Consider the following 22,239-nt stretch of genomic DNA (forward strand, 5'->3'; position numbering starts at 1 on the left):
CAACTGCAGTTTGGCTATGAATGAAAGGAGAAAAGCTTATAAAATGTCTTTTCAAAGATGCATAGTTCTACCAAGCAAGATGTTCTTTCCCTGTCCTAGTGAGTTTAGCAGCCAAAACTGAAGGAACTGGGTTAGGAACAAGATAAAACATGGAGTGCAAAGCTTTCTAGACTGTAAGTCAAAGGTGCAGCTGAAATGCAATTTAATTACTGACTAGATTGCTAGAGGCGTTTATGTTATCAAAGGTAATTGCCTGAATAAACATTACATCTAGGATGGAGGTCTTGGATTGTGTTCCTCCTCCTTGGCTTTGTAGAAGAAAGGCAGCATGGTGGAGCCTTGCAGAAAACTTGATCACAGCTCGATCCTGTGCATGTGCTCTGCCTTTGTAGCCTTTCAAAATGCTCATGAGCCTCTGAGCTGTTTTAGGAGATGGCTTTTTAGCTATTCAGTACACGCTGTCTTTGCTCGCAGCTCTTCCCTTTCTTTTATCATTCTTTTTACATACTGCACCATATAGCTTGCCTCCTTTGTGCAGTCAGAGCACACTGGTAAGAAACATTCAGCAACGTGCTTCAGTAAAGCATGCATATGTCTACTTAAGCAAAGATCTGATATAGGTGGATATAACTTCTGTTTTGCAAATGCTAATCTGTTAGCTATTCACCATCATACAATATGCCAAAGATATTTTCACTTTATTTCACCATTTGCTTTTTCTCTACAAACAGCTTGTTGCCAGAGCCTGTAATGACTGCGTGAGTTCAGAACATTGTAAACAAAACAAGAATCTTCAGTTCATTTGCTTAATGATTGCTGGTGTTGAATAGTCCTCCAAAAGGATTGGCACAAGCTTTCTGGCCTGATACCTTTAAAACGGAGATGGAAAGGCACTGCCCACATACTAATGGCAGAATGTGGTCTTGGCAGAATGCATAAACGTGATGGCTTCATAACTTCATGCACATCTCTATCTGCTGCAACCTTTGCTTTACCAGCAGAGAAGATGTGGAATGGTGATGTGCCATTGCCGTACTTGCAAAGGGAAAAGCTTTTCCATTACTTCTACCTATAGTAGACATCAAAATTTATATTGCTGCCTTTTAGTTATGTTTCCCTTAACCACTGTGTGGAATTTCACCCTATTTTCTTTACAAAGTGAATATTTGAGTAATCAGCCGCTTGGGAAGGAGGGTTCCTTGTGAAAGGGTTTTGTAACCTCCTGAGACTGGGTGGGTGACAGAAATTATGGACACTTAATGCTGTGGACATCAAATGCTCTTAGAAATGTTTTATTTTGATAGAATTTGTAAAATATTATGAATTGGAACTTTACAAAAGGGCACATTGTTCCAACTTCCATTATTACAGTAGGCTAGATATGAGCTCTAGGAAGCCTGAAGCTTTCTCCTTTAAAGGAGACTATACCCACCCTCATCAGTCCTTCGGCAAAACCAAAGACGACTGAAGGTGGGAGGTTTGCTTGGAGGACCCAGCCCTTCCCCATCCCTTCAGGGAGAAGAAAGCCTCCTTCGCTTCCCCTGCTTTCTCATAGGGGCCCAGTTAAATGCTAGTTAAATTAAAATTATTCCTATAAATCAGCAGTATAAATCTTTGCCTGTACCCACGTGTATCTGATAAAACCCAGACTATGTGAATTTAATTTTCTTTTTTTTCCTATAAGACCAAGCATGAACCAAGGCCATCAGGTATGAACCAGCTCTTGTTCCTGATACCAACACCCAGATTCTCAGAAGTCACCAACACCCAGATTCTCACAAGTCCCCAACACAATAAGAAATACTCCTTTATTTTCACCCTTTCACACTCTTGTAAGATAAGAAAATATTACAGGTGCTGAAATAAATGAAACTGTAATGAACATGCACTGTTTAAAATCCATCCACAAGTAGAATGCAAATTCACTCAACTAACTGATTTTAAATATTACCCTAGCTTTGAAACTCTCCTGTTGCAACATGTACATGGAAAAAGCCCAATTTAACATGCACATGAGCCCCAGACCTGGGGGTGAGTGGGAGGGAACTTAAAAAAAGTTAAGCTTTGGTTTGAGAGCCTGTGTGACCTGGACTGCTGATGAACGGGGAAGGAAACTATGGACATGATAAGCCATTGTTCACTATTAGAAAGTGCAAAATAATGAATGCAGGCTTTATATACAGTTTGTCTCATAGGAGCAGTTTCATGTGATACTAGGGGTTTTTTTCTTCCTATAGCATAGCGTATTGGATGGTTTAATGTCTTATTACACATGAATTAATACAGTGATATTTTATTACAATGAATTTCTGTTAAGTCACTGATGGGTGATGAAGTGGATGATGTTGCAGTCAACCAACAGTTCTTGCTATCAGTCTCTAGCACGCTGTGCAAAGTAACTTCAGGCTAGTTGCTAATTTCTTTTGTTTCAATTTCCTAGCCTGTAACAGAGTGGGAGCAGACTCAGCCGGCAGCATTGCCATGCTGGCTCTCCATCCGTACCGTAGAGCTCCTTAGCATCCTGCGGTGGAGCGGTGTCGCAGGAGTGGGGAGTATAATGAGGGCTGCAATTCCAAGCTGAATGTAGTGAAGGTTATAGCCCTGTTTCCGCTCGATTGGCATCTTGCTTAAAGAGTTCACGGGTTCTGTTGCTACTCTGACTTCTTAAAATAAGTAGAAAACATAAATGAAAGCATAAATATCTGCTGCTGTCGTTATAACCAGTGTTTCTGCATTTGCATTTTGTTATCAGTTTCTGTTTTGCCATTGTAACATTTCATGATTTTTTAACGTTTTGTTTCCTTTGTTTTCTTCTTTAACATTTCCATTGCTTATTTCTTGTGCCAGTGTACTGTGTCACCTCACCTAAGAAGGACGATAGGTATAGGGAGCCACCGCCCACCCCTCCGGGATATATGGGGATTTCTTTAGCGGACATAAAGGAAGGATCGCCCCACCACCCACACCTAAAACCTCCAGACTATAGTGTGGCAGTGCAGAGGTCAAAGATGCTGCACAGTGACCTCTCTAGACTTTCATCAGCTTCTCTCGGTAGTGAACCGGTGGCCTGTATTTCATCGAAGATGCCACAGTGGCATAGTCGGCAGCCGTCCAACCCCAAACTAGCAGATATGACTGACGCAGATAGTGAAGAGGATGGTATGTGCAACACCTGACTCGGTAGATGTTAAGTGAACTGCTGTGTGAATCTGGTCTGTGCAGTGCTTACTTCACAACGATGTTCTGGGCTTTCTCTTGGTCATTCTTGGAGATTAAAACTTGATTAATCTCTAAATATACAAATATGTTTGTATGGCTGTATACACATGCATATATGTATGCATGTATATACACTTTAAAAAAAAAAAAGAATGCTTTCTCTTCAGAAAAAGCATGTTGACACCGAACAGACTTTGAATTTATATATAAATAAATATATATATAAATATATCTATGAAGTCTCCCAAAGCACAACTGAGACACTGAAGAGCATGTAGATACTATTTTTTTTTCTTTACAATCTGTCCCTTCTCAGTGCTGATGATGACTTTCAGGGGCACTGTCAGGCTATAAATTACATGCAGAGAAACTCCAGCCTCTCTGGGTTGATTAACTGGTGTCCCGCTGTTTTAGGACAGCATCAGGATGATGACCTAAACCGAGTATTTTGAATTTGGATTTGGTGGGGTGTTGTACAACTCTTAACTTGTTTCACATTTGTCTTCTCATGTGCTAGCCTTAAGCTGCCTTATTCCTCAACGGAGATTTCTGGAGATTGGGTTTAAAAATGTTGAACAAAATAATAGTGAATTTCTGTTCTTCTGAAAAGTGCATTTAATAAAACTTGACTTCTCAGCCCGACTTGGCCTGACAGTGTCTCTTCCAGTTAAATTCTTCATGATCTTGTTTGAAGCAACAGCCAATGCTGCCGAGCATGGCATGTTTCAGGTGACCAAAATGCAAGAGATTTTTCTGGAAAAGACTGCTCTTATATTGTGTCAAAACTAACTAAAGTTAGGGGAATTTCTACTTAATTGTTTATCTGCTGATTTGCTTTCAATACCTATGCACTGATGTGATCTCTCTGTACCCTTTGCTAGTGAACTCATTTTTTTATTGGAATGTTGTGGTCGTTTCCTTCAATTCAGTCTGGCTTAAAATGAGCGTGGATTTAGATTAAAACAATTTCTGATGCAAAATGATCCTATCTTGGCCTTTTAAAATATATAAACAGTATTTAACATATATATTAGTACTGCAATTCAAACTTATGGTAAAATGTGAAGTTGCCCAGCATTAATTCAGTTGTGATATTAAATGTTTTTGATGTAAAAATAAGGAAGTAATTGCTTCAAACATTTTAATCTGAATTTTTTCTAAACTAAATTTAACCATACACTTTTAAATACACCTGTTTTACTGTTTTTAAAGTGCCTGGTTAATTTTATTTGGGATACAACGCTCACTGCATGTTTGAAAGTAGTTTACTGGCTTTTCTCCCAAATCAGTAGCTTTTGGGATGCTGGGATCTGCATGCTAATAATTTTTGGAGGATCTGGGATTGTCTGTTTTGCAATACATCTTTATTGTATGATATAATACCTCAGACTACTTGAGGATTTGTTAAATGGTGATACTGAATATGTCGCGGTCAATCATTAAGACAGTGAAAACATCACGATGAAGTAGTGAAGTCTTCACAGAACCATTGTAATCAAATAGCTGGGTACTGTTCTGTACCCTCTGCGTCCAAGGCAGGGGACTGATGGAATAATTTCCTCTTTTTTTGTTTTGTTTTGTTTTGCAGAAGATGAACAAGTATCAGCAGTCTAACCATTGGGCTATTTATGTAAACGACTTCACAACACAAGGGATGTGGGGAAAAGGACCACATGATTCTGTTAGCGAACGCTAACAACTTGCTGCTACTAACCTCAAACGTTGTGTTTGCCTCTGTCATGAACAAGATGGAACGGGTTGGATCACGTCTCTCTACCTTCCTTCAGTCTACCAACGCCTAAGAAAGCTATTTCTGCCTGTGAAATAGAAAACCGTTTTCAAGGAGTGTACTGACTACCTGGATACTGACATTGGTATCCGGAGATGGACCAGGCTTCATGCATTTGGGAGGACCAGTTGTCACCACCACTTGAAACTCGGAAGCATTCTTCTGTATGATACCATATAATCCTTTGGTAGTTTTCCATCGGTGTTATTTTCTACATGACCATTATAAGTCTAAGAGTGTTATTTTATGAACTTCAAAAAAAATATATCAAAATGTCAGCAAAAGCAAAGGACGCTGCTGAAGTATCTGAAAATAATTTATTAAATTAAATGTTTTTTTTTTTAATGGGAATTTCTTTTATTTGTGTTGGGAGTGCTCTGGTTGGCTAATATAAACGTTTAGTCAATGTGATAGTAAATTAGCTACACCTAAACTGTTGTGCTCTCAAAATAAACACAGAAAACTAGAAATGGGACATTATCAGGTGCAGAAATACATGGACTTTAGTGGTTTTAGATTAAATATAAATAGAGCACAAAGCCCTGCAGAGTGGTGTGCGTCGGGCAGGCAGCCCTGCCGTCTGCTGCTCCCCTCCTACACGGACACAGTAAAAACCCTCCACCCTTGAAGTGTTTTTGGAAATTTTTTAGCTGCCAGCCAACTAAGGCAGTAGTTGGTGCTCTCCTCCCCTATTAAGTAATCGTCTGAAATGTGGAAGCCGTCGCTCACAGGGAGCTGGTAGGGGAGTTTGAAGCTTTCCCAAAAGAGCTTTAACCAGGTTTTGCGCTGCAGAGTTCAGCATGCAAAGCGCCTTGCTAGAAACCAAAACTAAACCGTGTGTTGTGGGTTTTAAGATCATCCCACGCGTTCTGGCCTTTTACCAGAGTTGCACAGGATTTAGGTGCAAAGGTTATCTTTAAAAAGAAAAAAAAAATTATAAATCAACTCCATTTCACAGTAAAATGTGAAACTGAATATTAGACATAATGCTTATGTGAGAGTGTAATGTGTTTTATGATGGGATAAAAAACCCTGTTGTGTTCATCTGGAAAATACAGATGATCTCAAAACATTTTGTTTTAAATCCTAGATAAAAATCCTGGTGGTGGTCATGTCAATGACAGTTTTGACTTACAGCCAGTGAGTAGTAACACATGATCCTCTAGTTTGACTATGGTCGAATAAATTGCTTGTTTGATTTTGCTTAGCCAGCCAGAGCGCAGAGGGGTAAAACTGGAAATACCTGCAGTTTCTTTCTTTCTTTCTTCTAGCACATGATGCCCCATTCTAGTGTTAAAATTGGACATGAATGTGTGAATATGTATTTAAACATTTAATTGTAAATCTTTGTTGTGATGTTTACAGCCTGAGCTAGAAAGATGATGTTTGTCATTTTTACAGTGCCTCAAAAATCATTTCTATATCCATAGTTGTGAAGAGCTTTAAGGTTGTTGTTTTTTTTTTTTTTCTGTATGTGTGCAGGGGGTGCAAGGTGAATGCAACATTTTCTGAAAGTGACACAAGTACCAAAAACAACCCAAAGCCTTTGATGTGCTTTTCCCATAGCAGCTTGGGACTGATGCTACCGGGTGAATGTGTATGACCCAGCCTGTGTCTGCGTTCGTAGTGGTGCCAGGTTCAATATTACCGCGTGGCTGGAACTTACCCATATTGACTGGAATTCGGAAGACATATGAACGGCAATGCTGAGGAAGGGATGCCTAATTCATAACTAATTGGTTGGCTGTATGAATTTTTGGCACAAGTATCTGAGGAGCAAATGGTTGGGAAAAAAAAATACTAAAAAATCAGACGAGGTGTATCATCATAAATGCATTTTGCTTTTTTGAGGCCTTAATGAATATAATGAACCTGCACAGGCCTTAATGAATAAAGATTAATGTTAAGTGTCAAAGCAATGCAGGGCAGAGCGATTATTTTCAGCACATGTAATGTTGATAATATAAGTGTTAAATTGATATTTTTGTGGGATATAAATCCAAGTCCTAGCAATCCCACCATCAACAGTAGCTGCTTGTTAACTTCTACGTGAAGTGTGCAACAGGCGTCGTGTTTCATCAGAAAATCATCTGTGTTGTGCCAGGTAAATTAAATCATACAGTTCCCATGGCCTCGGGTGTCGAGCTGTAGTTTATTTTGGCGTGATGAACAAAAGTATAAGGGATGAGGGGTTGTTACTGAAGTGACTTCCTTTTGCCCCGAGAACCTGACTGCTGTCTTTGGGGATACAGTGAAGCTCCGCCGGGGAGCAGGGTTGGGGGCTCCTCTGGCAGCCAGAAAGAGCAGTTGAATAAATCGCCCATTGAAATGTGGTGTTTGCACATCAACAGCATCCGTCTGTTCTGCAGGGCTTTTCAGGACACTGAAAAGGTTTTTAAAGTGAGTGAAAGTCTGCCAATCATATTTTCCTAATATCCAATACAGCTGGTGTAAATAAATCATGCATAAACTACGGACAAATGAGCTACTACTTCTGCTTCTCCTGCCTCGCACAGTGTGGCTTGCCTCTGCTGGTCCTTGCTGGGATTTTTGTTTATTTGTTTGTTTTTAAATCAACCGATCACATTGATCGGGGCCGATAGCCAAATGTAGTGTGTCTGGTATGGATTTGAAGAGACATTATCCCTTTTTTCAGTAATTCAGACCGAAGTAAGATGGTGGTTAGTACCTGTTGTACACTGCTTTATTGAAGTGATGTCTTCTGGATCACAGATTCCTGACTTGGTGCCTCCACTGGGTTCCTCCGACTCGTAGCCTCATTTCAGTGAACAGTCAAAATGCCTCATGTCGCGTTCTTCCACTGCCATACCCCAGATTTCTCGCTTTCTGCTGTTTATTTGTTCTTGACTTATGGGTGAAAGATCTGTTTCAGCTATTTGTGATTTAACCATACAGTGTTTCATTATGCTTTATAAATCTTAAACTTCCAAGTAATTCCTGAAAAAGCAGTGCGGTTTTGTAAACTTTAATTGGCCTCTCCAGCTGCAGAAAGGGGAAAGTGAGATCACTGAGCATGTGAGTACTGGTTTCATCTCCCAGATATACAAAATAATGGAAAGGCAATGTCTGCAGGTATTTGCAGCACACATTTCTGCAACGTGCATGCGCAGGAATGGCTGGGTGTTTGCTAACGACGTGTTGCTTTCCTGGTTTGTTTGCTTTGCATTTACTCACATAAGCCTCACTCACCTCTGTGAAACTCCTTCACTGGGAGATGGTCAGAACCCATTGCTCGGGATGGGGTGCACAGTGCACTGAGGGCTGCCTGCACCCTGCCTGCACCCGCCGGAGGCAGAGGGTGTCCCCATTCCCCAAGGGCTGAACCTCTCAGCGATGCAACTTGCAGAAGGAGCCTGCGGGCATCAGTGGTGTTGCAAAACCTCTTTTTCATCATCTCCCAAGTCATTTCATCGCAGGCAACAGTGGAAATACAAACCTGCTATTTAAGTTTTTATAAAACATTAGAATTAGAATTTTTTTAAAGGATGGACTTACCACTGCCTTCACAAAAACGGGAGAAAAAAGGGATACGCTCTCTTTAGAAAAGCTTTACACATTATATTTTAGAATGCTTGTATAGAGGGTAATCTACCTTGAATTCCCAACCCAGCTTTTGCTTATGTTGTGCTTTTTATTGTTTTATCTTTATTTTTGATATACCTGGAATGCAGTTTAGCTTGGTATTAATTAAATTCTAAATATGTGAGCATATTGGCAAAACTGCACAGATGTAATGGTATTCCAATAGCAATTGTAACTGCACAAGTCAGTGATTATAAAGTATTCTGTAATAAGCAATGTTCGTCTCCTATTTTTTGATACCTCTTACACTTATGTCTTTTAGAAAGACAGTGCCTCTGTATGCTTTTTGTATTTTTACTGAGTGATTGATTGTAAATATTTGTTATATTTTTGGTTAAGAGAATGTTTAAAAGTACTGTTTAATATGCAGTCTATTAATATGTCGGAATCAATAAACTATCTACATACATTAATTGTTTTCAGCAGATCTTTTCTGGCAGCCAGCAGAGGACGGGAGCCGAGTTGGCGTGGAGCTGGGGAGAGCCTGGCGGGACCCTTGGTCACCCCGGGCTTGGCGAGGAGCAGCCGCCGAGTGATTTTTGTCCTCGCAGTGAGCAATGGCCCCTCAGGTTTTGGCTTTGTCTCCCCCCATCTCAGCTTGCACCGTGGGGGGAGCAGCTGGAGGAGCATCTCATGCACATGCGTGGGGATGTGTGAGCCCCCGGTAGCATCCGAGCGCCCAGCCATGTCCAAAACCGGGTTCGGAGCAGGTGCTGCCTGGGGTCCAGCGAGTTTGGTGTTGGTCCCCTTCGCTGTGCAGCAGCTGGGATGCTGGGGACACCGGGACTGCAGCCTGGCCCAGTGGGGGAGCAGGGGACAGGGAGCCCACTGGTCACGGTAGCCTGCCCGGGTCAGGGAAATGGCTTCTGGGCACCAGAAGGGGAGCAAGGAAGGAGCCACCACAACAGTGTTCGGAGCCTGTGCACCTGCTGCTCTCACGTGTTGCTCAGTGCTTCATGCCTCTCCTCTGTGGTCCCTCACCGTCCTCCCTGCCTGTCCCACACTCCCAGCGCAGCCTGTCCATCTTCCTCCCGCAGAATCCCCGCCTGTGTAGGTGCTCTGCAGGCAGCCCCTTACCTTCCCTCCCCGCCAAGTCCCCCGTTCCCAGCTGCCATCCCCTCCTGCCTGTCTGCGGCTCCATCCTTCCCAGCGCTGGGCTGGAGCCTCGCTGGGATGTGACATGGGGAGTCATCTCAGGGACACCAAGGGCCATGTGGACCTGCAGGGAGGCTCTGCTCGCAGGAACAGGGACTCGCATCTTCCCCCCCTTTCTCCCGGGTCCTGCGGCCCTGGCCTGGCACGGCTGCCTCTGCCTGGAACCCAGAAAAATCGGAGTGAGATGAAGCCCGATGCAGAAATGCCATCGGGCTGCGTACTGCACCCTGTAAAATACAAATAAAGATATGCAGGGAGCAAAGGTGGAACCACAGAGCTGAAAATACTTTTTTTTTTTTTTTTTTTTCTTCCCCTCATTTTTGCAGACTGGCCTGTGGCCCCTGGCAGCCCCCGGTGTGGTGCTGGGGTGGGACGGGCGAGGGGAGCAGGAGCTGCACTGGGATCCTCCTGTCCCCGCCGGCAGGGCCAGCTTGTAACTTCATTTTCCCTCTATTTATTTACTGATCATCCAAAAGGTAAGCTACATGGGAACCTTATGGATAAATACCTTTTTTTTTTTTTTTTTTTTTTTTTTTTTTTTTTTTAAGGAAGCGGGGCTCTTCCGTAAGGGGTACAGGCTGGCAAGCAAAGCCTGAAGCTTCTTGTTTGCTTCCCCGGTCCAAATGGCATTTTCTTCTCCCCCTGTGCAGCCGCTTTCCCTGCCTTGTACCCGGGAACAGGGCTGCACGCGCGCTGCCAGGCCAGGTGAGATTTGAGCTCCATCTCGTTCACTGTCTTATTTCCCCCGGTGGGGCTTTTCAGTTGTGGTCTCGGGGTTCTCTGATTTCAGGCGGGTTCTGGGAGGTGGTTAGGTTTTCAAATTTTTTTTTTAAAAACTTCTGAAAGTTACCATTCTTAAAAAAAGGAAAAGAAAAAAGAGCTGCCACAAGAGGACAGCATTGCCTGTGCTTTTACCAGCGCCTTTGCGAAATCCCCGTGGCAGAGGCCGGGCTGGTGCAGGTTGGTCCCTGCGGTGCTCCACCCTCGGGGGTGACAGCGGGGACACTTCGGCTTTGCCCCTGGCTCTCCGGCCGTGGGCTGCCCGGGGCCCCGGTGGTGTCTGCGGGGACAACGCGGCTCCCGAAGCCGTGGCTGGTGAAGCAGGCGGCGAGGGAGGTCCCTTTGCATTCAGAACTTTCCAAGGCTGTCCCACGCGTGTTCCAGATTTCCTCCTCGCTTGTCTGGACGATCCACTTTCATCCACAGTATTTATCCCGCCTTGTAGGAGCCATGGCCTTTTCTCCCCTCGTCTCCATCTGTCTCCGGTGCTCGGCACGCCGGGCGGAGTGGGAGGCTGTAAAGCTTTTCCTCCTGCAGGTCTGTGCAGCTGAAACATCAGCAAACTGGTAGGACAATCTGTGAAGGCAGCAGGTAGCACTCAGGTTTTATTGGAAAACGTAGTGTCATTATGGCCAGACTGCAGTGAGCAATTTAATTTGTTGTGTAAAATCAAATTGAGAAGAAGCAGTTTCATTAGCGAGCATTCCCGCTTAAGGAGTTATTTTGATTCCGGGCTTTTCTTCTACTTTTTTTTTTTTTTTTTTTTTTTTTTACCTTTTAATGGCTTTAAAAGCTATTTGGCACAGCCCAATTTGTTGCTGTTTATCTAAAATTACTTTAAACAGGTGGAAGCAGGCACCCTCGCCCCTGATGCAGTTTCAGCCTTGCCCAGGTCTGACGCTGTCCTGCTTTCACCCCTGAGCCTCGGGAGTGAGGATTTACAAAACCTGGGCTGTGGGCAGAGTGTGGCGAACCCCCTGCTGCAGCAGGCTTCAGTCCAAAAATCACTGGGGTGTGTGCTGGGCTCGGCACGGTGGAAGCCCGTGCCCAGCCACAGAGGCAGTTGTGAGCGACTGCTCGTCCGAAACGGGCATCGGACCCCGGCCGCCCGGAGCGGCTCACGGGACCCGCGGTCCAGGGTCTTCAGCCCCGACCTTCGCTCCGAGCCTCTGGGGAAGTCTCCCTCCCCTGCCGCAGGGTGGGAAGCCAACGCCCAGCATACTGCAGCTCTCCCCATCCTCACCTTTCCATTTCCAAGCCTTTGGATTAGAGCTGCAGTTGTCGGAGTGGCGGGTAGCTGCTTGCATTAACAGAGCTTCATATTCAGTGTGCTCGAGGTCTCCAGGTCACCTGAAATAGCAGGCAGGGCGTCAGATAGCTGCCGACCTAAGCTTGAGTTTCATTCACCGAGGGCATTCAACCAACATATTTTCTAATTTTCTGCTGGAAAGCAAGTATCAATCAGATTTTATTGGGAAGAATTAGTAACTGCTTGTTAGACTGCAGTAATGCCATGTATTACGTGCTCGAAGAAGAGTCAAGAATTGTCCCTCCAAAGTAAATATGAAAAGAGAGATTAATCCCCTCTTGTAGCACAAAAGACTGCTCATTTAGCAGATGTTGCCTGCTAGAAAATGACTTTCTTTTTGCTTAAAGGGAGAAGCAAGGAGAAGCGAGGAGACCCGCTGACGGCAGCGGGGCCAGCAGCCCGAGCTGTCCCCGCTGCCCGGGAGGGTCGTGGCACGCCAGCGGGGCTCTGCAGGCAGGGTCAGGCAGGCTCTTTCAGCTATTCGTCATTTATTAAGAGGGTAAAACGTGCCAGAGAGACCATGTTTGAGTACAAGGAGTGCTAAAACCCTCCTCTGCACCACTCTCTTCTGTGTCAAATTCCTGCACTTTCGGAGCTGGAGAAAAAGCATTTCTCCTTGTCCGATCTTGATTCAGGAGGAGCACCTAGAGCCCGACATATTTTCACTGTGTGCTTTAAGGCTGTGGTATGAGCTCTTGTGGTTTGTCCCAGAATTTGCAGTATTTTTAGCTTTCTTAAAGATCCAGGTCCTGGAGGCATGTGATGACATGAACCGATGCAATTTTTTGGGGGTATGTAAAGCAGCTCTTGTTGCTATGAAGAAAACCTTGAAAATGCAAACTATAAAAAGTATTCTTAAAAAAAAAAAAGTGGGAAAGAAATGAAGACCCACATTTATCCAGCCTTCCCCCTGTTCTCGTTGTTGCTGGGCTGCTGGCTCCTGGCGCTGGCTTTCTGTTTCCCTGGCAGCCTAAAAGCACAATGTCTTTCCCTGGGGTGTTGTCCCAAAGACTTTTGTTTTTCTGGGTGAGCCAACGCTCCTGGAAATGCAGGAAGAACCAAGTTGTTTGTATGAGATGAATGTTAAATGGGCTCCACAAACATTTCTGTTCTTTCCCCTGTATTCATCAGAGGAGGAGAGTAATTACCAGTGTGACAATGCTGCAAGTCAATCTTGGCTTGAGAGAGATGAAGAAAAATGGTAATAACCGAATTTCAAATGTAGATGTAGTTGCATTTAACACTTATGAGCAGCAATAAAGATGGAGGTTGTAATTGTATCTGCAGTTTCAAACCTCACAACATAATTTTATATACTCAAACATCTGTTTTAGGATCATAGCAGAGAGTGTCAGATAATTGGCTTTTTTTTTAGACCTATCAGTTAGGCACCATCAAGTTTATTATAAATTCAAACTCATTTATTAGTAAACACGACTTGTGTTGAACGATGCCACAGTGCAATAGTCCTGGGGAGGGTAAGTGCATTTGGAGCAGCAGAAGTCCTCTGCGTTGTTTAGCAGGATGCTGATACACGACAAAACTCCTGGCTCCCCGAGGGAGAGGGCGGCCGACAGCGCTGACCCTCCCGAGAAGGTGCCGGTGTTTTAGCCGTCCCCTGGGAATTATGGCTAACAAGCATCGGGGAAGCCTTCTGCAAACCTGGGAAGAGCTCTTCTGGGATATCAGAAGTTGATGGAGACCTTCATGACCTGCTTGCTCAGGATTACGAGCACACCTTAACTCTACCTCGGTGTTATCATATGTTTGGGAACATACAGCACTGGCTCATGGCTGCAATGCGATGCCTCTTTTGTTTTTTCTCATTTTATTTTCTGTATTAGTAGTAAAGCTGATGGAGAGGAAGGTCTCGTGCTGGGCTCCTGCTTGGAGGACCAGAGGGGCGGTGCGGGAAGGTTTCAGCAGGACCTGGTGCCTGCTGGTGCCTTCACCCCGAGCCAAGCCCAGGAGGTGCCGTGCGGGCACCCATCCCAGCGCTGGCTCTCTGGGCTGCTCCTGCAAGCAAGGGAGGTTTTGGGGAGCAGCAGCACCCCGTGATTAGATGCCCCTGGCACCCTGTGGGTGCTGTGCGGGTTGTCTTCTCTGTACTATTTCTTAGCTGTTGCATGGTGGGACACTGAAAACTCTTCTTGCTTCTGCAGCTTTGTGCTGGGCAGCAGCACCCGGGCAGGCTTTCGTGCTCTCTGCAAGGGCTTTTCATCCAGAGCGTGGTCATTTCCCTCGCCCCGCGGGGCTGCGGCATCACGCCCTGCCTCTGAGCTCGGCTCAACAAGAGGCACCGTGCCGGTGCCGTGACTCAGTGTCTCTCACCGAGTAGCCATGGTGCCTGGGAGACACACCTCGGCCATCCGCCTTTGCCATCTGCAGAAGGAAGTAATTAAATTTAATAGAAGTCACCCTTGATTTTACAGCAGTGGTAATTAAATGTAATTGGAGATGTGACTTCCAAACAAGGCCGTATGTTTTTTCCAACAGTACGTTTGACATCAGGAAGAACAAACAAATAACCAAGGACAGGCAGGAGCAGTGTGTGGAGCGAAGCCGTTATTTTATCCCGTCTCCGTCGGTGGTGTCCGTCGCAGGGGAAGCGTGCCTCTGCCCCCGCTTAATTAAATGATGCTACTGGCCAGTAATGGGTGGGAGAAATCCACTGGTGTTATAGCACCTATCATCAGCAAAGCAATGTGTTTAAAAATAATAGCAGCAGCAGAAGCTAAGAAAGTTCTTGGATTTCTGCTGCCCTTTCTCTGGAGGAGGCTGTTCCAGCGCAAGTCTCCCTGCAGAGGGACCGAGGGGGAGCCGCTTCATCGACTGGCTTTGCTGTGAAACCTTTGCTACTTTGAAGAGCCCTTAGTGACTGAAGCACATATTAAAAATAACATAATTGTCAGCCAATTATACGGTTTAAAACTAAAAAGCTGGCCTTTGGTGACGGTACATTTTTCAAAAGTACAGAAACCTGGTCAATTAGAAATTAGCCAATTAAAAGACTAAATATGGCATAAATAAAGCTCTCCTCCTCAAGCCTAGGGAAAGCATGCACCAAAAAATTCAGTAACTGCTGCTTCCATTACCCGTGCCCTTTCCTGCCACGTGGAAATGTCACCTGCGGCCAGAGGGAGCCAACCTGTGCCGGCGGGAGCCCCGGCAGCGGGGACGGGGACGGCGGTGCTGGCACTCGCTGTCAGGTGCCCTCAGTTGTTTGAACTCATGAATGTCACCCTGGAAGGTGTGAGCCAGGCCCTCATGGGGAATTAAACATGCAGCACAGCCTTGGCCTTCAAAACTGGGAGCTGCGAGGCATGTTCTATTTGCAATATTTATTTTTTAGTCTGACTATTTTTTAGTCTGAATTATTTTTCCACAGATGGGTAACGTGGCAGTTCAAGTTGTTCAGCGCTGTGGTCTGTGTGCCGGTGTTTGATACCAGGTATTTACATGGGGTGTGTGGACGAGTAATGCAAAAGTGAATGACTTGCAGGCATTGTTAAATGTTTCATCAGGTCTTGTCAAGCAAGAAGAGTGACTGTGGGATGAAGCCCCGCAGTGCACGTTAACCCAGGTCTACCCATGGTGCTGCTGCTGACTCTGGTTTTGGGTTGGCTCCGTGTTGCAAGGCAGCCGGGTACCGGGCAGGAGCGTCTGCTCCATCACCGCTGATGCCTCTGGCAGCCAGGACTGCATGCGGTGAGTATCAGTAGCATGTCAGATTTTTCAATGGGCAAATGATGTGTGGCCAGCTTGAATTCTTCAGATCAATAATTCCATGACAGGCAGCTCGAGCACTTGGAAATAGCATTAAGCCTGACATAGTTGTTCTGCTTATTGCAAAGGATCGAAGAAACACCGGAGCCTGAATTGCTGAGCTCTATCACCGTGTCAGTACTGTAAGTGTGAATATTAAGTACTGTGGGAGAATGAGGCCATATGTGTGTATGGTGTCTTTGACAAGCAAAGAGGAAATGCTGAACTGTTGGGCTTGCCAACCGCTGGGGAATGGACATAGGAGATGGGACCAATTTCCACCGTGGTGCCATACCTGGTCACCATGCCCATCTGCAGTCCTTCCTCAAACAGCAGGAGGAAGGTTGCAAAGCTATTTCTAACAAAATTAGGATTCTTCTTCTTCTTTTTTTTTTTTTTCCCCCCATCAATTTACATCTTCTTGAAGAAAAGCAACCTCTCCTGGATGCTTTGTGGGTAGCTTTGCTCCAGATACATTTCAGGTTAAGCAACAGCAAGTAAGATGCAAATATGTCAATGTTTTCCTCATTTAGCTCTGCTTTGGAAGGGGCAGGGAGGGGCAGCTGAATTGCACCAGTTTCTGGTGAGACCGTAATGTGCTTAGCTAAGTTGTCAAGGAGAATCAGCGCAGTTTGACATCATGGAGCACTATCCCTAAATCCTGTTTCTGCTTCTCACAAAAATCAAGTGTTTCGATGACAAAGTAAAATCTGTCTTGACACACTTTGGGGTTTTGGGTTGTGTCCCTCCCCCCCGCCCCGTTTGATTTTGTTGTCTCAATTTCGAACGTTAGCCAGGGAGGGTGATAAGACGTTAAACAGCACAGCAAAAGGAGAAAGCCCTTCCTGTTGCTTGTGCCGTGCTATGGTTTGATGGGGGTTTTGGAATTGGGAGCGATAATACTAAATTGACATTGCTTTGGTGTCAAAACTGGCCAGCCTCCTGGGAGGCCCGATGATTAAGGCTCAGGTGTCGGAGGAATTTCCCAAGGCAACAAGTAACTAACTTGAGTTTCTCCATGGTGTTCGAGTAAATGTAGGCTCCCAAAGGCCACAGAGTCAAATCAAGGTAAATACCTGTCAGGTCTTTTGGGGCATGCAGTGGATTTCCGAAATGTACTTGGTCTTGGTAGCTGCCTATGTTAGATTTCGGTGGGAGGACAGTGGTTTCTGCATCCCTATCGTTGTTCATCTGCATCCTAAGGCACTTCAGCACTTCTGGTCTGAAAGACTAAGTCACATCTGAAGATGGGAGTTGAGGTTCCTAAAGCCACTTAGATATGTTATCCTATTCTTAAAATTTCTATTTGTAAGTGGGATTTTTTTAAAAGGCAACCAGAGCATAACACAAGAGCCTGATTGCTGTGGCAGCTCAGCAATGAGGTTTGTGTGCAGCATCATCTGCTGCCTGCGAAGAGGCTTCCTGAACTGAAGAGGCAGAGATCTATAACGAACTGATGCTGGGCTAAAATGACATTACTGTTCCTTCCCTGCTGCTAGTTGTCAGTCGTCATACGGGCGAGAGCTGTAAATGTGAGATTTGAAAGTGGTGGAGGACCTTAGCAGCTGTTAAGTTTCTTTTCTATTCCTCAAGAAATAAGCCCCGGATAGAGAAGGCAATCCTTTTACATTGCAATATCTTCTGTGAGCTGCAGGGAATTTGCTTGCCTTATGGACAGGATCCACAGTAAGCTCCTTTTCCACTTAGGCTGATGATATTTGCCTTGCATCAGAAAAATATTTGATCTTTATCTGGGGTTTTTTCATCCCCCAGAAGACACACCTCTTACATTCATGTTCATGAAATTCAAATGAGCAATGAGTCGAGCAAAAAGATCCCGTGGTACAAAGTTTGTGTATAGCTTACAGGGGAGTTGTTTACAATTCTATTCCAGATCGTGCATTTAATTCAGTGTCGCTGGTTTTTAAATGTTGCCTCTTCTAAAAGGTATTTTAAAAAAAAAAATCTCGGACATGTTCTAGCCAAAGAACAAATAAACAGTGCAATGCCTGAAATGGTTAAATGATTGATGCAGCTTGGGTTTCCTCTTGCTGTTTTTTTAAAAGCTACCGGCAGTTTTGAAGCTTCAAATTATTGTCTTTGGGAAGCAAATGCCTGGGGAGGAATTTTAATATTGCTTTTTCTAATTGCTGGGAAGTGAAGGTTAAGCAAGATAATCAGGCGTTGGGTAGAGCTGGCAGATGACTGTCATTACAGATATAGAAGTCTGGTGTCAGTTGTGATAGGGTTTAGCGTTGTAGCAGTAGTAAAACCAGCACAATGTCATTAGAGTCTTTATAGGACAAACATTTCAGAAGCCGGCTCTATATCGCAGTGATGTCTGTGCAAACACTCCTGCTCACTTTTAAAGCTTGAATAAAATCCAGGATGATTGCTAAGCTAGTCGTAATGTCTCCAAGGTCAGAGGAAACTCCCCGTAAGAGCTTATCTGTGTAAAAGGAAAAAGAAAGCACTCCACCAAAAAAACAAACTGACCCTGGTGCCTAAAGAAACAACGCAATAAAAGCCTGCATAAAAAGGGAAGGTTTGGATAGCTAAATTGTGAAGGAACATGTCTTTTTTTCCCCATGGAATATGAACATCTCTACCCAGCTCGGCAGTTGAAATGACTCTATTAAATACATGTTGACTTTCGTCCTTCAATTGTTTTGTCTTTAAGCTATATCTATAGCTATATAATTCAATACATATTTATTTCTTTGGGTTCTTGCGGCCTTTTAATAGATGTCATCTGCCTTTGAACAGCGATTTTCCTTGGTGATGACTCTCAATCACTGCCGTTAGCAGCTTTTGCTGACTAATCAAGATGTAGCTTTGTCCCGTTCTTGTAGCTGGAGGGTATTTTTGCAGCTCTGTAGGGTTTTGTCATTCATTTGGATGCTTTGCCAGTGTGTTGTGCACCTGTACAATGTCAAATACATATTGCCCACAGCAGCATTTAATAGACTTCCTGATGTCAATGTAAAGTCAATAACTCAAGAACTTAATTGCAGGACATGTCTGGATGCTGGCTCACCTACTATTTTTTCTGTGTCAAATAACTCCCAGTCTTTGGAACAAAACTAGAATATTGTTTTCTCTATGACCCTAGGAAACAAAAATAACATTGTGAAATGCAGTGCTGTAGAGTAATGTTCATTGGTCCGGAGAAAGAGCTTCAAAATGTGTCCTTTTCTTGGTACAGTAAACATTTACCAAATAGTTCCAATAAGTCAGTTTTATAGAATAAAAAGGACGTTATTTGAAGATGCTCATTTGTGTGACCACAAAGGAAAAGGTGATGCATAGACAAAAATACTGATTAAAAGCCACACTCATCCTTATGAGATGAATGCAAAATATCTCGGTACCGTGTGTTGTGCTTTGGGAGTATAACCTTTTTATGTAGTTGATTATTGAGCTACTACTACCCTTAATCAGTCGGCATTTGAATGTAGAGCTGAGGCTCAAATGCTCTCCCCTGATTTTCAGAGCCCTGTACTGGCATTAATCCTGGCAATTTGTCAAACCAGGCCTGAAAATCAGCAGTTTTAAATCCCCCAAAGCTGGTTTCTTGGTGTGGAGGGAGCGAGAGGTGGTGAGCGGCTCTGCAGGGACTGACTTGGGGGGCTGAACGGCTAAATACTCTTTTGCTGGCTAAATACTCAGCTGCTGCTATCATCAAAAAGATGACAGAGCACCTGGCTGGATTGACAGAGATATATATGATAGGAGGAAAAAACTTTGGACTGTATTTTATATAAGTGTTTTTTGCTGAAAACGGTTGTGAAACAGCTGTTAATCTTTCCATGTTGCTCAGGAACTCCTGGTATTTGCCCTTTTGGTTTACAGCTGGAATCTCAATTAAGTGAGATCCCAAGGAAAAAGTTTGTTATTCTGTTGTTGCAGTGCTTTTCAAGCATACGAACACGTGTATGTATAAGGTATAATAAGTATGGATGCAGCTGGGCATGGCAGGGAGAATGAAGAGCAGAGCCCTGACGTCCAGGATAAATGTTCTTTCCTTTGCATATGTACTGACTTCAGAAATTGTGGTTTTAGGAAAAATAGGACTATTTGAGACAGCAATAGCCAGACATAAAGGCAGCTGTTGAGGTGGAAACACAAACAACACCTAGCCAGGATGCTGGCAGAGCCAGTTAGTCCAAAAGATGGCACTATTTTTCTATTTCACTGTAAAGCAAATTCCCTCTCTAAACAAGATTCATTCACTACTGAGTCTCTCTCAAAAACATTATTTTTCCAAGGCTTTACATACAGTAAAGTCCATTATTGTGAAGGCCAAATTGCTGCCAAAAAAGCCTTCAGCTAAAAAATATATATCTATAAACTAATAACACATCATTCTGATGAAAAATAACATGCAGGGAAGGAGTTTTTCTCAATTATTAATGGCCAATGTTTGTTATATTGTTGTGTTTAGTCCAAGAAGCCTTGACGGAGAGAGGCAGCTTTTCAACATGAATGGCACTTCAACTGGCATTTTATAAATTTTACAAAGGAAAGCCCTGGAATATTTAAAACCCCTGCGAATATTAAAGAAAGGAAGCTGCACGTGGTGAGAGCAGGATCAGACGCGGGTGCTGCCGTCCCTGGGGAGGAAAAGGCAAAGTGCAGGGTGTGTTTGTATTTGGGGTGCTCCTCGGGTGGGAGCATCCCCAGCGTAGCCCTGTGAGCCCTTAACATACAGAAATTCAGATATTAGCTAAGATAGACATTAGGTCTTGCTGCTGGGAGAAGGCTCCCGACCCTCCGGTTGCTGCAAAAGGTTTCTTCCTTTCTGCAAAGGGCAAGTGTCTTCCCTGGAGCTGGGGACTGGTCCTGCAGCGCCTCGTCTCTGGTTATCCAGTTCCGAGCCTGATGAATTATTTAGGGTCAGAATATGATTTAAACACTTGATCACAGTGTGTTACAGTTGTCGCTGATGCTACACTTTGGCTGCCCTTTTCCTTCCCACGGAAAAAGTCAAGAGGCGGTGTCTGTCTGGAGCAGTGCCCGCCTTGAGCACCTGTGTGGGGTGAATCCCCAGAAAGGAGAGCCCTTTTGAAGGCCATTTTAAAAATGAGATGCAAAATGCCTTTTTTTTTTTTTGTTTGGTTTTTTTTTGTTATCCCCCAGACTGGCATTGACTGGAATATTGCATTTTCTGGCTGCTTGTTGCTGGCTCTGACCCTGCCCAGAAGCCCTTTCCCGAGGGGCTGGCAGTTGCCCTGTCTGGTGGCTGGAGACCTTTGGAGACCAGCAATGGTTTTCTAAAGACTTCACGTTTCCCTGTCGCTGTGCATCCCATCATACTGTTTCTCCATGGCTTAATATTTCAAACTAAGCTCAGTGCAGCGCATATAAAACCCTGCAGCTTTAGGTATTTATGCATTGGTGGAGGACTGGGATAACCTGGTTGTGTGGGGTTTTTGGAGAAGCAGCTGTGAGATACCATGGGTTTCCTCCAGAGTAGCTGGGCTGGCCTTGCAGGGCTGTGGAATCCCCCCTGCCCTGGCAGCTGGCTGGGGCAATAACCGATGGCAATATTTCTGTCCAATATGATGTCCCTATAACTGCCTGTGGCAATCCAAGAAATGAAAACTTAAAGCCAAAGGGAGCAGAGACACAAGGTTGAGTGATCTAAAGACACTCCTATTCCCTGGTGAGTTCACTTAGCCTGATTGCTTAATTGGAGGTGATAATGCAGCATTTTTTGATCTGGCAACGTCTATATTGCAGCTTATGAAATGGGCTGAAAAGCTCAAGAATAGCTGAACGGCAGATGAAAGACCCCAGCAAAGATGACAGGATGAGAACAAAGTTTATTTCATTACAAAAATGCAGGAATAAAGGAATAGATCTTTTCAGACCAGCCTCGTTAGAAATCCAGGCAAATTAGTGACATTATGGTTTATTAAATATCATTATGCCAAGGACAAAAACCCTTCCTGCAGAATGCTTACAATAATGGTAAAAAATAAATGCTAAGAGTAACTGTTTTCTCACTTAAATGCTACCCTTTAATGTAACTCTGAGATCTCTTGAGTTTAGCTTTTAAAAAATGAGGCCGTTTATTTAAATATATATCTGGAATTGAACTGTCTGTGTTTAGCACCCAGATTTGAACATTTCAGCTAAAGATCTTGCGTGGTCTAATAACTTCAGAAAAACGCAGCCAGTGAAAATATTTTCCAAGAGTCCATTTGTGGGGAAGAGACGCACGCACTGACTTTTCTTTTTTTTTTTTTTTTTTTTAAAGCTAATTTGCGTTGGTGCATGTGCGAGTGCATACATATTGATTTTATTAATGAAAATTAAGCATGTACAAATTTGCCTCGGTGGAGACTGCAGGGTAGGGAAAGGGAAGGTTAATCACACTTAGCATTTCTATAGTTTTCATGTTCAGGATTCTCCACACATAGCCGCTGCGTGCCAGACCCCTGATTGGGATGCAGGGCTCCTCGCTGCCCGTCTTCTGTCTCTAGGCTGTGGCACACATTGCGAGGAAGATAAAACAGAAATAAAGATCTCTCGGCCAGCTGATTGTAATGCAAACTCAGAGCCATTTGGCACAGGCCCTGGATTTAGGCACAGACCTGTTGTCAACAATCAGAAA

The 22,239-nt window shown here is 44.1% G+C and overlaps 1 protein-coding gene across 6 annotated transcripts in view; it reads left to right on the forward strand.

Annotated features, from left to right (window-relative positions):
• RAPGEF6 (Rap guanine nucleotide exchange factor 6) overlaps positions 1 to 9,024 on the forward strand; it is a 137,968-nt gene extending 128,944 nt beyond the window's left edge. For 4 of the 6 annotated variants that reach the window (XM_087753751.1, XM_087753753.1, XM_087753752.1 and 1 more), the window contains 2 exons: positions 2,848 to 3,159; positions 4,808 to 9,024. In XM_087753751.1, the coding sequence (XP_087609877.1) occupies positions 2,848 to 3,159; positions 4,808 to 4,833 (338 nt within the window). In that variant the 3' untranslated portion in view covers positions 4,834 to 9,024. The remainder of the gene's footprint in view (positions 1 to 2,847; positions 3,160 to 4,807) is intronic. The other 2 variants (XM_087753755.1, XM_087753756.1) reach the window with 1 other exon arrangement.
• Positions 9,025 to 22,239: the final 13,215 nt, after the last annotated feature.

Source organism: Nipponia nippon, unplaced genomic scaffold (genome assembly GCF_047370975.1).
Source record: "Nipponia nippon isolate SJK-2023a ecotype South Korea unplaced genomic scaffold, ASM4737097v1 scaffold_17, whole genome shotgun sequence".
NCBI lineage: Eukaryota > Metazoa > Chordata > Aves > Pelecaniformes > Threskiornithidae > Nipponia > Nipponia nippon.